This window comes from Biomphalaria glabrata, chromosome 1 (genome assembly GCF_947242115.1).
Source record: "Biomphalaria glabrata chromosome 1, xgBioGlab47.1, whole genome shotgun sequence".
Lineage (NCBI taxonomy): Eukaryota > Metazoa > Mollusca > Gastropoda > Planorbidae > Biomphalaria > Biomphalaria glabrata.
In genome coordinates this window covers 44,423,427-44,437,300 of record NC_074711.1, presented here as the reverse complement: position 1 = coordinate 44,437,300, position 13,874 = coordinate 44,423,427, and the positions used below count along the sequence as shown (strand labels likewise).

The following is a 13,874-nucleotide window of genomic DNA, read 5'->3' as shown; positions in this document are numbered from 1 at the left end:
AGTTTAATGCAGCTTGGTGTAGTTGTGTTAGGTTATATTTATTCCAGAGTAAGATTTTTCTTTTGGGTTTTGTATTGGCTACTGCTTTTATCTGACTGTATTTTTATGATCTCATGGTCTGATAGACCAGGGATAATATCATAGTTAAGTTAAGAAGAGATCTAATGTGTTGTTTAATCTAGTTGGCTTTTTAATGATTTGATCTAAACTTAGGTTGTGTAAAGTTTCTATGAAAAGCTCATTTATGTCCTTAAGGTTTTGGTGTTTATCTATGGTTAGTGTTTTCCAATTTATATCAGGTAGGTTGAAATCACCCATAATCCAAAAAACTGCATTTTTATTTGTCTCTTTAAGTGTAGTAATCTGATTACATAGTTCCTGCATGTATTCTAAACTAGAATTTGGTGGTCTGTAAATGCTGCCTATTATTAGGGGTGTTGAGGTGGTATTAATTTTACAAAATGTTGATTCTATATATTTTTTGAGTTAGGTAAGGTAATTTCTTCTGCTTTAAGAGTGTTTTTTATTGCTAAAAGAAATCCTCCATGATTATCAGCCCTATCTTTTCTAAAAATTTCATAATTACTATTGAAAATTTCTGCATTATAAATTTCAGGATGTAGCCAAGTTTCTGTTCCTGCAATTATGTCTGGTTTCTCACATTCTAATAAAATTTCTAAATCTGATGTTTTGTTTCTAATGCTTTGAAAATTTATTAATAAGGTTTTAAGGTATTTTGGTATTACTTCCTTAGTAGGTTTGTTTAGTGAGGCTGTTGTATTAATTTTAATAGATTTAGGTTTAACAGGAGTGGATCTGGCTAGTGGTTGGTGAGTTTGGTTTGGGATGGTGTTAAGGATGTTGTATGGGTTAGAAGTGTCTGCATCAAAGGAATCAAACAGTCCTGATGTAAACTTAGGTAATGCCACAATGCCATGATGCGTCTTTGTTGCCTAAGGCATAATACACAGGTGTATTCATATGGATACATGATGCATGGTACCATTCATCGCAGGTGTCACATTGAATGGCTTTCTGTTTTATGGTGCATACTTTTTTGCAGATGTTGCATCTATCTTTAGATCTAGGCCCTGGATTTGACTCTACATCTCCTGCTATTAATATTAACAATGATAGGTATTTATTTCTGCTGTGTCTGATTGAGAACTTCCATTTGTGATGGGTAATCTTCTTTAATGTTATGAATGTGTATGTTAGGTTATTTTTGAAGTTGCATTGATCTAAAGTGTGATGATTGATTATGACTGTTGTTTCCTTTTTAATTTTAGTGTTGACTGAGGTAGATATAGTTCTGTGTTCAGCTAGTGTGTATTTAGTAATTATTAGGATAAATAGCCAGAGCAAAAACTTTTTTCAATATGCCCAGATGATTCGTTTTTAGGACTGTTATAGTTACGTTGTGTTGGACAAGCTGCTAGTACCTAGTAACACTTCTCTTAAATAGCCTCTGTCAACTGGTGCCTTGTTCTTGTCAGGCTGAGTCTATTATTTAAATTCCTATACTTATAAATAACTTATTATTTGAAAAAAAAGCTAAGTCTTAATGTTTTGATTTTTTTCTGGCTTACCTATGTTTAAAATATGTGTTTGTGTGTATCATTGACTAAGTCTTACGACCCTAAAATCATCAGCAATTTGCAGTGTTAAACAGAAGTTAAAGTAAGATCATTAACACTATCTATTCTAATAGGCAAAAGCAGCCTGTTTTAAAACATTGACAGATGAGTGTTCCAAGCTGAATAACCAATGTTTATTAGACCATATCAAGGATGGGTAGGTTTAATTTGTGTTGTTAATATTATTGTTTTTATAATGATGCATTTAATATGTTGTCAGGTAGCTGGTGATGTACATATATTTTTCTGGTCATGTATCTACACATAATGATCTTTTTTTTCACAGTTCTCTTGTACAATTTAAATTGGTTTCACTCAATTCAAATCACAGGTGAGTGTTCCAAGTGATTTTTTGTCACTATATTCTAGTGAAACATTGGAAAGTTTAAACAAAACAACTTAATATTATGTCAACTATTAATAAGTCCAAAGATTTAGGAGGAGTACAGTATTTCATGTGACTACACAGTTCTGTGATCCACATATTTTGCCATATCCAACACAGTCATAACCATTGTATGTTGGTGAGACGGCACTCATCTTACAAAGGCAGCAGGATAACACATATGTCAATATAATCTAGGTATATTTAGGTAGGGGCATGGTGGCTGGATGTTAAAGCGCTTGGCTTCCAAACCAATGAGTTTTGGGTGTAAATCTTGGTGATGACTAGGATTTTTAATTTTGGGATTTTAAGGATGCCCCTATGTCCACCAAACTCCAATGGTTACCTGATTTTAGTTATGGAAAGTAAAGGCAGTTGTTCATCGTGCTGGCATGACACCCTTATTAACTGTCAGCTGTAGAAATGGATGACATTTACATCTTCTGGCTTATAGAGCTTAAGGTCTTAAAGGGGAACTTTACTTTTATATATAGGTAACATGCCACAGTTTGAAGTATTTACATTTTTGTTATATTTCTGTCTATTAATTTTAACACTTATTGTTGGTGGTGTTTATGTAGAAAAAGGAGATCAACATTTTCATTGAGTGTCCTATAGTTCTAGTTGTGGTTTGGTTTTAAAGGTAACTCCTTGTAACTCTCAATGGCTACAGAAAATGTATACAATAAAAGTAATGGATTCATAATTATGTTGTTCCCTTTCCTAATGTTTGGATTAGACCTCAATGAAAAGCTAACGATATCTTTTAAATTAAACACACGCAATTAGTGTTTTTATGTTTTGTAAATATACAATTAAACTAGTTCAACAATCTTGTGCCTATTTCTGAGAAACTGTTCACTCATGTTTTCAGGTAGTAAATTTACTGAATCACATTCCAGAGAGATTCCTAGCCCCAAATTTAAAAACAAATTTACTGAATCACATTCCAGAGAGATTCTTAGCCCCAAATTTAAAAACAAATTTACTGAATCACATTCCAGAGAGATTCCTAGCTCCAAATTTAAAAACAAATTTTTCAAATGATTTTTTGTTTGGATCTGAACTCTAACATTAGTACAAGAATAGAAGACATATTTCTTTTAGATTAAAACTTTGCTGGACCATGAGGTTTGAAGATGGAATGAGAAAATAGAAAAAAAAAAAAAACAATTAAACAATTTTTCTTTATTATTTTCCTTTATTAGTATTTATTAAGTTTTATAAATAATTGAATCATGATTTTTGAACATAGTTTTAACATTAGCTAAACATTATTAGAATCTATACATCTGATGTGTTGCCTTGTATCATTTAGTGAGGAGTCCCTGACTGAAGGAGTACACTGCAAAAAAATGAAACTTATTAGCCTGGCTCTCTACGACATTCCTTCATTGCATAACACTAAACAAGACCACATAGGTTCCATGTTATTTGCAGAATCTTTCCTGGACTCATGCATTCAGCTATCAGGTACATTTCTTTTTCATTTTTTTTTAAGTTAAGTTGAATTTTTAATCCAGTATATCAAGCTTTTGAAACTAGATTTTTCATTCCCAAGGGAATTGAGTTTTATTGTGACCAACCAGTGACTGGAACTTATGGTCATATCATCATTGTAAGATGCATAAGTAAAATAAAAAAATATCATTATGTGCTTTGGATGAGCAGCAGATTTGTCTGCCCCTCTTTAGAGAGACAGCAGTTATAGACCCTCTTTAGAGAGACAGCAGTTATAGACCCTCTTTAAAAAGACAGCAGTTATAGATCCTCTTTAGAGAGACAGCAGTTATAGACCCGGTTTAAAAAGACAGCAGTTATAGACCCTCTTTAAAGAGACAGCAGTTATAGACCCTCTTTAGAGAGACCCCAGTTATAGACAGTTTGTTTGAGAACATTGACTAGTTTAATTAGCAGCATGTCAATTGTGATAGCTAAGCTCATAACCACTGACAGCAATGCAATGGATACACTCGTATGATGGAATCATTTCTTTAACAGGTGGTTGTGATGTGAATTCACATGTTTTCATTTTGACTTCATGCATTCCAAGACATCAAATTTGGAGTGTAAGTTTGTTTTAGTTTTGTACAAATTTTTTTTTATTATTAGGAAAAAAAAGTTAGCATTTACTTTTTTCAAAAGAAGTTCAAGAGTTTGTGAGTTTGAAACAAATAGAAGGAGAATATGACAAGAAAAAAATTATGACCTGCCTCAAATATCTTTGAAATATTGAAAATATAATAGTACTGTCTTAAACTTTGAGTTTACTTGGAGGATTGATTAGGACTACTCAAAACAGATAATACGAAGGGAAAATGGAAAAAGATCAATTTTGAGTGAACTTAAATTTGAAAAGAAATGAAAAGACCATTAATAGACTGTGGGTGGAAGGGAATTTTTTAATGTTCCACAATAACAATTAGAACAAAAATCTTTTTAATACTAGCTGAGAATATTAAAAGTATTACATTTTAAAAATATTTCCTGTTTCAGTTGTCTGGAAATGACAGAAAGATGCATACATCAGCTCCCAGTCTTCCCATCGACTTCTGGGGTGAGCCATTGATGACACAAGGAGATATCTCCATGACTGGTACATGGACAGCTCTTCTGCCTCCAGAGAGAGGTAAGTGATGGGTTGGTTAGGGGACTGACTAGTCAATACCTTGAAATTCAGCAATGACTTTAAAGTTGTTGTTGTTTATTTTAATGGTACTATCTTTTAGCCGTTTACCATCTATTCATGAATGAAAAAAAAAGATCTATATGAATTTAAAAAGGATTTGTTTATCTTACATCCTCCACAGTTGTTTTAACTGCTTGGACCCATGGAGTCACAGTACAGACATCTGACTATGGCTCAGTTTCTCTTCTTGGCTCAGATATAAACTCTATAGCTCTTTATGATGGGGTATGTGGAAGTTTGATGGTGCTTATTAGTGCAACTATATAGTTGTTTTTTTAGTGTAACTATGTACTTGATTTTTAGTGTAACTATAAAGTTGCCCTTATTTAATCCAATAGTCACATAATAGACATAAAACATATTATTCACTATTGGATCTCAACATACTTGTATAACATTTAAAAAAATGTTGCTTAGTTATAATATACTTGCTTTAATAGTGATGAGGATCATCATAGACATTCTGCTACTGTACATTAGGCACACAGGGCTCCATAGTTGCATAGAGTTTGTGACTTCCCAGACCTGAAAAATTATAAGTCTGAGAAAGAAAACTAGAATACCTTGACCTCCATGGCAGCAGGGGCAACTAGAATACCTCGACCTCCATGGCAACAGGGGCAACTAGAATACCTCGACCTCCATGGCACCAGAGGCAACTAGAATACCTTGACCTCCATGGCAGCAGGGGCAACTAGAACACCTCAACCTCCATGGCAGCAGGGGCAACTAGAATACCTCAACCTCCATGGCAGCAGGGGCAACTAGAACACCTCAACCTCCATGGCAGCAGGGGCAACTAGAACACCTCAACCTCCATGGCAGCAGGGGCAACTAGAATACCTTGACCTCTATGGCAGCAGGGCAACTAGAACACCTCAACCTCCATGGCAGCAGGGGCAACTAGAATACCTCGACCTCCATGGCAGCAGGGGCAACTAGAACACCTCAACCTCCTTGGCAGCAGGGGCGACTAGAACACCTCAACCTCCATGGCAGCAGGGGCAACTAGAACACCTCAACCTCCATGGCAGCAGGGGCAACTAGAATACCTTGACCTCTATGGCAGCAGGGCAACTAGAACACCTCAACCTCCATGGCAGCAGGGGCAACTAGAATACCTCGACCTCCATGGCAGCAGGGGCACCATTGAGTTGCTTTGTTGTCTTGATTATCAAGCTTTTTATTGGCTGACTCTTATCTTAAACATTTTCTTTGTTTTCCTTACTTCAGGACTCCATGTCCAAGGTGACTTTACTTTTGCTAAAGATCAACCTGACCAGCATTATGGCTGACCGCCTCCCACCACATGTGTATAGTGAAGTGGATGAGAGAGGCATGTTTACACTGATCCTAGCCTTCAGTCCCCACACTAAGGCTCATACACAACTTTTTGGAAATGTAAGAGACATTTGTTTAGTGAACATGTTCATACTTTTAGAACAAAAAATGTTTTTGTTGGATGTAAGAATGAAAAAAAAAACCACTTGTGTTGATGACAAAAAATGGACAAGTGGAAACAGTAATTTTTATTGTTTTTTTAAATTGTCACTTTTAGGACTTGATTTGTTGTTTTTTTTGTCATCTTTAAGTATAAAACTGTTTTTGTATATGATCAGCATTTATTAAAGAATTACCTAACTGTCTAAAAGATCAATGTCTTATGATGGTGTTGTGCATGGCAAGCAATTTAACAAACTCATTTATTTCCCCTCTTTTGCTAAATATCTTAAAGAGCTAGTTGGGTGAATAAATAACTTAAGTGAAGTTTCCTTATACCAGACCTCTCACCAGAAAATTTCATCAAGTAAGCATTCTTCCACTCAGCTACAATATTTCAAGCCTGTGATGACAGATTATAAAGAACTTCTAAAGTCTGTGATGACAGATTATAAAGAACTTCTAAAGCCTGTGATGACAGATTATAAAGAACTTCTAAAGCCTGTGATGACAGATTATAAAGAACTTCTAAAGCCTGTGATGACAGATTATAAAGAACTTCTAAAGCCTGTGATGACAGATTATAAAGAACTTCTAAAGCCTGTGATGACAGATTATAAAGAACTTCTAAAGCCTGTGATGACAGATTATAAAGAACTTCTAAAGCCTGTGATGACAGATTATAAAGAACTTCTAAAGCCTGTGATGACAGATTATAAAGAACTTCTAAAGCCTGTGATGACAGATTATAAAGAACTTCTAAAGCCTGTGATGACAGATTATAAAGAACTTCTAAAGCCTGTGATGACAGATTATAAAGAACTTTTAAAGCCTGTGATGACAGATTACTTCTAAAGCCTCTGGGGACAGATTACTTCTAAAGCCTCTGGGGACAACTTTTAAAGAGCTTTTAAAGTCTGTAATGACAGCTTGTAAAGAACTTCTTAAGTCTGTAATGACAGCTTGTAAAGAGCTTCTTAAGTTTGTGATGACAGCTTGTAAAGAGCTTCTTAAGTCTGCTAAGATGACTTGTAACAAAAAATTAGAATTTATTACTAAAATGTGTTGTTTCATTTTACATAAAATATGATAGCTTTAAATTTATTTATAATAAACATAATGATTTTATTTTTGAATGACACTGTAAAGGTTTTACCAGCATGGAAGATGGAGTCCCAGCTGCCTGAGGTGAAGAGACTGGATGAATTAAATTGTAATATTCTAGAAATGTATGTAGTTTTTTTTCTTCTTTAAAGCCTTTTTTGTTTTTATTCAGCAAGATTTAATAAACCATTATTATATTAAATTACTTTAATCATCAATGTGATATTTTTATCTTGATAGCCATACTTATCTACAAAGACAGATTGATGTATCATTTTCTTCTGAGACTTGGCCATTGAAAAAAGTTTCACTGACCATGCCCCATTTATACGAGTAAGTAATGTTGTCTTAATTTTTCTTACTCAAATGAATGTATCTGTTATTTGAAACTTACTTTTATTGTATGCTAGGCCCAACGTGTACATCCTAAAGTTGTTTTCAACTGAAATATGTTTATTAAGTAAATAATTTATTTTTTATTATCATTGTTTTGTAAACTAAAGATTTTTGCTTAATGAGATGATCATTTTGTGTCAAGTTTTCTTGAGCATTTGACCACCAGCTGTGGTTTGTATGGTTCTGTGACAAGAGATGTGTATCAATCCTTAATGGTTTCACAAAACACAAAGCTTGAGTCCACTGATGACAAGGTAAAGTTGATGGAACAGTATTTTCTTTGTGACACTTTTTATTGGGTACAAAAAAATTACATTTTTCATTTGATTATATAATTACATTTTTTAGTACAATTATATGAAGAATATGTCTGTTACTCTAAAGTAATTATTGACATCCAAATTTCAGATTATTGTTACAATCATCACTGGGGCACCAGGAAGTGGTAAGGATGTTTTGGCAGACGTCATTTCATCTTTTAATACCAACATTATCAAGTAAGTTTCTTTACAAAATTCATCTGTTGATAAAAAAAATCTCAAGATCTGTTTCCTGTTCTGTTCATAAAGGGAGCTAGTCTTGATTTATTTACAAAGTTGGTTTGTTCACAGTGTCTTTCTCTATAGTGTTATTTAGCTGGCAGTGATGTTCTTCATTTAGAATCCAGAAATCTTTAGTAAATATTCATGCACAACCTTTCTTTTAGTTAACATTTATTCTGTATGTGAAATTCTATTTTCTTTTTCAGTTGGATTGTTTTCAAACAATCTGAGGAATGTCAGCTTGACATGGCACACTTGCATCAAACCATGATCACCGCTGCCCAAACTAGCTCACATTGGCTTCTGTCCAAGACAACCAGACTTATCATTGTAGCCCCAGGGTAAGAGTAAGCATTGTACCAGATGATGTAGATCTATGTAACTTAACAGACCACTTTTGTTTATTGTCTGGGTGTTAATTTGTAGATGTATCATTTAGTGAGAAGAGATTATTTTATTGTTTTGGTGTTGTGAGTCAACTAATGTATAATACTAATATGCTGCTAAAAACAGGAGGACATTTGAGCTGTACATTACTATTACTAAACAAATTGAACATTTATTGTATATTCTGTCATTTCTATGTACGAAATGTTTTGTTTTTTTTTGTTCTAGTATTAACTTTTTTTTTTTATTTTGTCCCCAGATTCTGTGATACACCAGAAGTTGTGAGAGCCATTTCATCCCATAGTGACCACAGCTTTAGATCTTTATTCCATGTTGGAGCTGTTACACTGTGCATTGATCCAGTTAACACTTTCATGGAACACAAGTAAGTTTGGTCACATTGGCCATTTTAATTACAAACAAACAAAATCATTTAAATTAAGAAAATTAGAGCATGAGGGAATTCCTTGTTCATATTTCAACATTTAAAAAAAATTCATTGATCCATATGGAAATTCATTGTGATTACAAGGACTCTTTTCTCATATAAAAAAATAACATTCACATAAATAGAACAGACACAACATAAAAAGAGTTCACTGAATGACTACTGTGGTGACACGGTTACTGTGTGGTCAACCGTGACACACGGTCAAGTGTTGAGTATCGAGAGTTAGGGGACTTGTGGGGAAGTGACTAGTGTGTAAACAAGAGAGAGAGAAAGGTCAGCGAGTGAAGCAGGAGATCTGTACATAACGTGCCGTGTATATATGTTTTGTTAAAATGTTCCACAATTAAAAGGCACTTTAAATGTAAAAGGACTTGTTTCTTCACAACTGGCGACCACGACGAGATATGAGGAGGCACAAGTAAGTGAAAATGTCGATGTACAAAATATTTAGAGAAGGGGGAAAGGAAAATGGCCTACAAGGAGAAGAACTTGAAAAGTTCATTACACTAAAAATAACACAGGAGAGAGAAAGATGAAGAAATGAGTCCAACATATAGATATCGAAGAGAGAAAGATGAAGAAATAAGCCCAACATATAGAGATCGAAGAGAGAACGCAGATAGGAGCCCAACATATACATATAAGAAAGACACAGCTAAGAGCCCAACATATACATATAGAAGAGGGAAAGATGAAGATAAGAGCCCAACATATACCTACATGGAACGAGAATACCGACATAACCAGCAAAAGGTTCGTTTCCAATGTCAAATTTGCGGTAGAACAAAACATATATACACGGCACGTTATGTACAGATCTCCTGCTTCACTCGCTGACCTTTCTCGCTCTCTCTTGTTTACACACTAGTCACTTCCCCACAAGTCCCCTAACTCTCGATACTCAACACTTGACTGCGTGTCACAGTTGACCACATAGTAACTGTGTCACACAGACTGGCTGCCTGGTCATACGGTTAGCACGCTGGACTGTCGTTTGGATTTATCGATGGTCCTGGGTTCAAACCCTGCCTGCTCCCATCCCCTGTCGTCCTGCAAGAGGTTTGGACTAGGAAGTAAACTACCTTCAACTCTGAAAGAACATCTGAAACATGTAAAACATTTTACAAAACAAAACATTTTACAGACGTCTTGAGCCTTTCTATGTTTCCTAGTTAAGGATTAGATCTTTAAATCCTTATCGTCAATTAATTTTAATTATAAGAATGGTAAACAAAAGTTTTAGTACTTAAAGCTTCCGTGTGATTCTTCAATATGTAGGTCTTATCATAATTTGTAATTCACACACACACACATATATATATATATATATTATATTTTTATGTTACAAATAAATTTCCTAGAAAATGTGTACACCCTTGTGCCTAAGCATCTTGCAAGACAGTAGATCTGGCAACATGCAGGACTTGATCTACTGGCCCCTGTGTGTAAATATTGACTTTTTCCCCAGGCTGACACTTCCTATGTTGACAGCTCACTGTGCTCAAGGTTGGGTCAATAACATAGTCTTCACTTCACAAACCATGGCACCAGTAAGTCTCTATGTCATAATATGCTTATCATTTTACCAGAATCTATAAATTATGTATTTAGGTCAAGAAAGCCGGAAATATCATATCCAAGCATATACATACAAAACAAATAATGTTAATTTAATGCAGAAATTCTTCAATAGTCATCATCTGACTGTTTTTTTTCCACTAGAATTTTTTATTTCTCTCAAAAGGTTTTATTGTATTTTTCTATTTTAGAGGGATATTTTTTTTTTAATTAGCTAGATTGATTAATACATAGCAACAAAATATAAATAATGTAGAAGGAATTATTGAAAAAAAAAATTTGGCTATGAAAATAAGTTACAGTTGAAAACATTAATATATTGAGATACTTATGTTGTTATTATTATTATTAGAAGGTAAAGAAAACACAATTAGGGCACTGGAGAAAAAAAAGAATTTCAGTAATTTTTTTCTATGCTTAAAAATATTTGAAGCTCACATCAAGTGAGACTAAGATACAAAACTTTCAACTGTGATGTAAAATGTGACATATTGTGTAGTACAGAAAGTGTTTTTTTATTTGAACACTTCAATCATTTGTAACTAGATACTTGTTTTGAATAGAAAGTGTTTTAACAAAACTCCTAAGACAGCAATTATAAGCCAATGTTCTGCATTACAAGAAATTTAAAGAAGGAAGATGCGAAAAGACATTAGATACAGAGCACTTTTTTTAAGGAAACATTCCTTGTATTTCCAATAAGCTCAATCATGGAAACCATAGGGTTACAAAAAAAAAACTAAACTATTACCCTCAAACACCTGAAGGTCATCTTTGTATAGATTCTAAATGCTTTTTTTTTTTTTTTCATTATTGAAATTTTGTTATAATTTAGAATATTTCTAAATGAATAGAAATCTTAAGAAAAAAGTTGTTGTTGCTCAATTCAACAGAGTGAATTACTAGATAACATTCAGACACTTATTCGAAGTATCAATTATGATGTAGCAATGCTCAAAGCTGAACAAGGTCATGTCAAAAGGTACTTAACTTGATTGCCAGTTTCTTGACCTGAACATAATTATTTTTTTTTGTTTCTTTTTAATGTAAAAACAAAATTATTGACATATTTTTATTGTACTTTCTAAGGAGCGCTGATCTTGATCTTATAATGTCTGAGACTGCCTTTTCAGAAAGTCACATGGAAAGATCTAGAGTCTTGCTCAAACCTTATTGGTAAGATGTTCTAGATATTTTTTTCATTGGTATTTAAAAACAGAAATCCACTTTGTATAAAACTAGCTGTTAAACTAAAAAAAAAAAAAAAACAAGCAGATGCTTTTGACACCTCTCAATGTTTTGGTATGGAAAGTTCATTTTTAATTGAAAGATGTAACTTTTAAATCACTGACACACATAAATGATATTGTTTAAAGGCGTGAAGGTTACCCCCATGCTTGGCCATGTCTACCTGTGATGAACGATGTGCTGCTTCAGTTTACTCACCCACTCGAGAAACATTTAACACTCATAAACCTTCGCAGTAAGTTTTACCTGAGTTTCATTATAACTGAGTTTTTTTATTTGTAATAAAAATTTATTCTTAATAAAAACTTTATGAAAAATAAGTGTGAAAAAACATAACAGTAGACATACACATAGACATACACAAATAATAATGTTAAAGAATAATAAAAATATTTTTTAAAAAAAAGATCAAGTCATTTTCTCTTTGTCTAAAGATATTAAAGTTAACTGTAAAAAGAAACTGACTGCTAATCACTTTACTCATTTATTTTAAAGGATATTCATATTTATAAATGCAGTTAATGTTTACCTTGTTTAATTACATTTTGTATACTATTCTGTTTGAAATATTCATGTATCTTTGTGAATGTAATCATATGTGTATATGTTTTTCTTATATTAAAACATTAGCACAGTACTGACAGTAGTGACCTACAAGTATAACCTTGGTTTCAAAAGGAGTGTCATGGGGATGACTGGAAACTTAGCTTTTTTTTGGAGGGAAGATGCTTCCAAGTTTGACCAGACATAAATAGTTACTCTCAGACATTTATAGGGTTAGAAAAAGCTGATACTACTAGAGTTGGCTAGATTACACCTTTGTTAACTTTGAAATACAAAACCAACTTGAATATAACAAGTGTCTTACCAGTTACACATTCTTTTAATTCTGACAATCTCATCTGTTAATATTTTGTATTTGTAATTCTGATTGGGCTCAACAGTACTAAGATCAAAAGTAAAACTGATCAAACAAATCAAGACTTCACACTGTCTCACCTCTAATGTAACTCCATGTGTTTGATTCAACTAAACACTGTCCTGAAATAGTTTTTTTATGGGATAATAGTCATGTGTTGTTTTATTTAATATAGATACAGTTTTGATGTTATTAAAACATTTTGTTTTCAAGTTCCTAAGCATTTGGTTTTGTTCCAACAGATCTGAAAAAAAGCTTCCAATCATTTCCTTTCATTGGAAACATTTACAATGTCACTGGACTTCTTGCATTCACTGGTAACATTATTCTTCATGCTGAAATAAAACATATGATATTATAACTTTTGCTATCTTAAGGTAAACTCAACATTTGGCCATTATATTTGTAGCAATTGTTTGTTAGAATGATCAATGTTATGTCCTCAGGTTCTCCTCAGTTCTTCACTCTTCAGTTCAGTCCCTTGAATGGGAAGCTAGTTCTCAAAGAAAGTGTTGCAAACCATCAAAATGGAGATAATCCTGTCTACAAAATAATCTTCACTGGTGTGCAGCTTAAGGAACATGACTTAAAAGTGTTCCTCAACACTTGCGTCAAACAGGTGAACTCAATGGATCAAGTTTCATTGTATTTATTATCCAATTGCAGTTTGTTCATTTTTTGTGGTGAATTTATGTTATAACTTTATAACCAACTTATAACTTTATAACTAATATTTTAGAAACCAGAAAAAAAGAAATTGTTGATGAAAGAAGATCTAACCAAACAAGAGATTGACAAAATTCACGTAAGTCTTTTATAATTGACATCCAATGCATACAATTTGTCTGTTTAGTACTTCATGCATGTGATTTTTTAACTATCTGCATTTTGTGTGGTCCCATATAAAGAAAAGCAGACATTGGCTTTGTGCTTCTGTCCATCTGTTTAAATAGAGAAAAAAAACGAACTAAAAACATTAATTCTTTTTTTTAATAATTAAATGTGTTAAAACTCTTTTTTCATACACCTCCACTGTTGGATAAAATGACATATATAATAACTGCTACTGTATTGTGATCAAAGGGCTAACCCTATCAT

At 33.2% G+C, this 13,874-nt stretch overlaps 1 protein-coding gene across 2 annotated transcripts in view; it reads left to right on the top strand.

Moving 5' to 3' along the window:
* LOC106079883 (dynein axonemal assembly factor 9-like) overlaps positions 1-13,874 on the top strand; it is a 133,807-nt gene that overhangs the window by 115,038 nt on the left and 4,895 nt on the right. For both annotated transcript variants that reach the window (XM_056038658.1, XM_056038663.1), the window contains exons 17-36: positions 1,712-1,794; positions 1,924-1,968; positions 3,341-3,495; positions 4,024-4,091; positions 4,519-4,651; positions 4,833-4,936; positions 5,945-6,112; positions 7,301-7,380; positions 7,496-7,588; positions 7,794-7,905; positions 8,060-8,148; positions 8,400-8,534; positions 8,840-8,965; positions 10,500-10,581; positions 11,503-11,591; positions 11,699-11,785; positions 11,986-12,092; positions 13,019-13,093; positions 13,223-13,395; positions 13,516-13,581. In XM_056038658.1, coding sequence (XP_055894633.1) covers positions 1,712-1,794; positions 1,924-1,968; positions 3,341-3,495; positions 4,024-4,091; positions 4,519-4,651; positions 4,833-4,936; positions 5,945-6,112; positions 7,301-7,380; positions 7,496-7,588; positions 7,794-7,905; positions 8,060-8,148; positions 8,400-8,534; positions 8,840-8,965; positions 10,500-10,581; positions 11,503-11,591; positions 11,699-11,785; positions 11,986-12,092; positions 13,019-13,093; positions 13,223-13,395; positions 13,516-13,581 — 2,070 coding nt within the window. The remainder of the gene's footprint in view (positions 1-1,711; positions 1,795-1,923; positions 1,969-3,340; positions 3,496-4,023; positions 4,092-4,518; positions 4,652-4,832; positions 4,937-5,944; positions 6,113-7,300; positions 7,381-7,495; positions 7,589-7,793; positions 7,906-8,059; positions 8,149-8,399; positions 8,535-8,839; positions 8,966-10,499; positions 10,582-11,502; positions 11,592-11,698; positions 11,786-11,985; positions 12,093-13,018; positions 13,094-13,222; positions 13,396-13,515; positions 13,582-13,874) is intronic.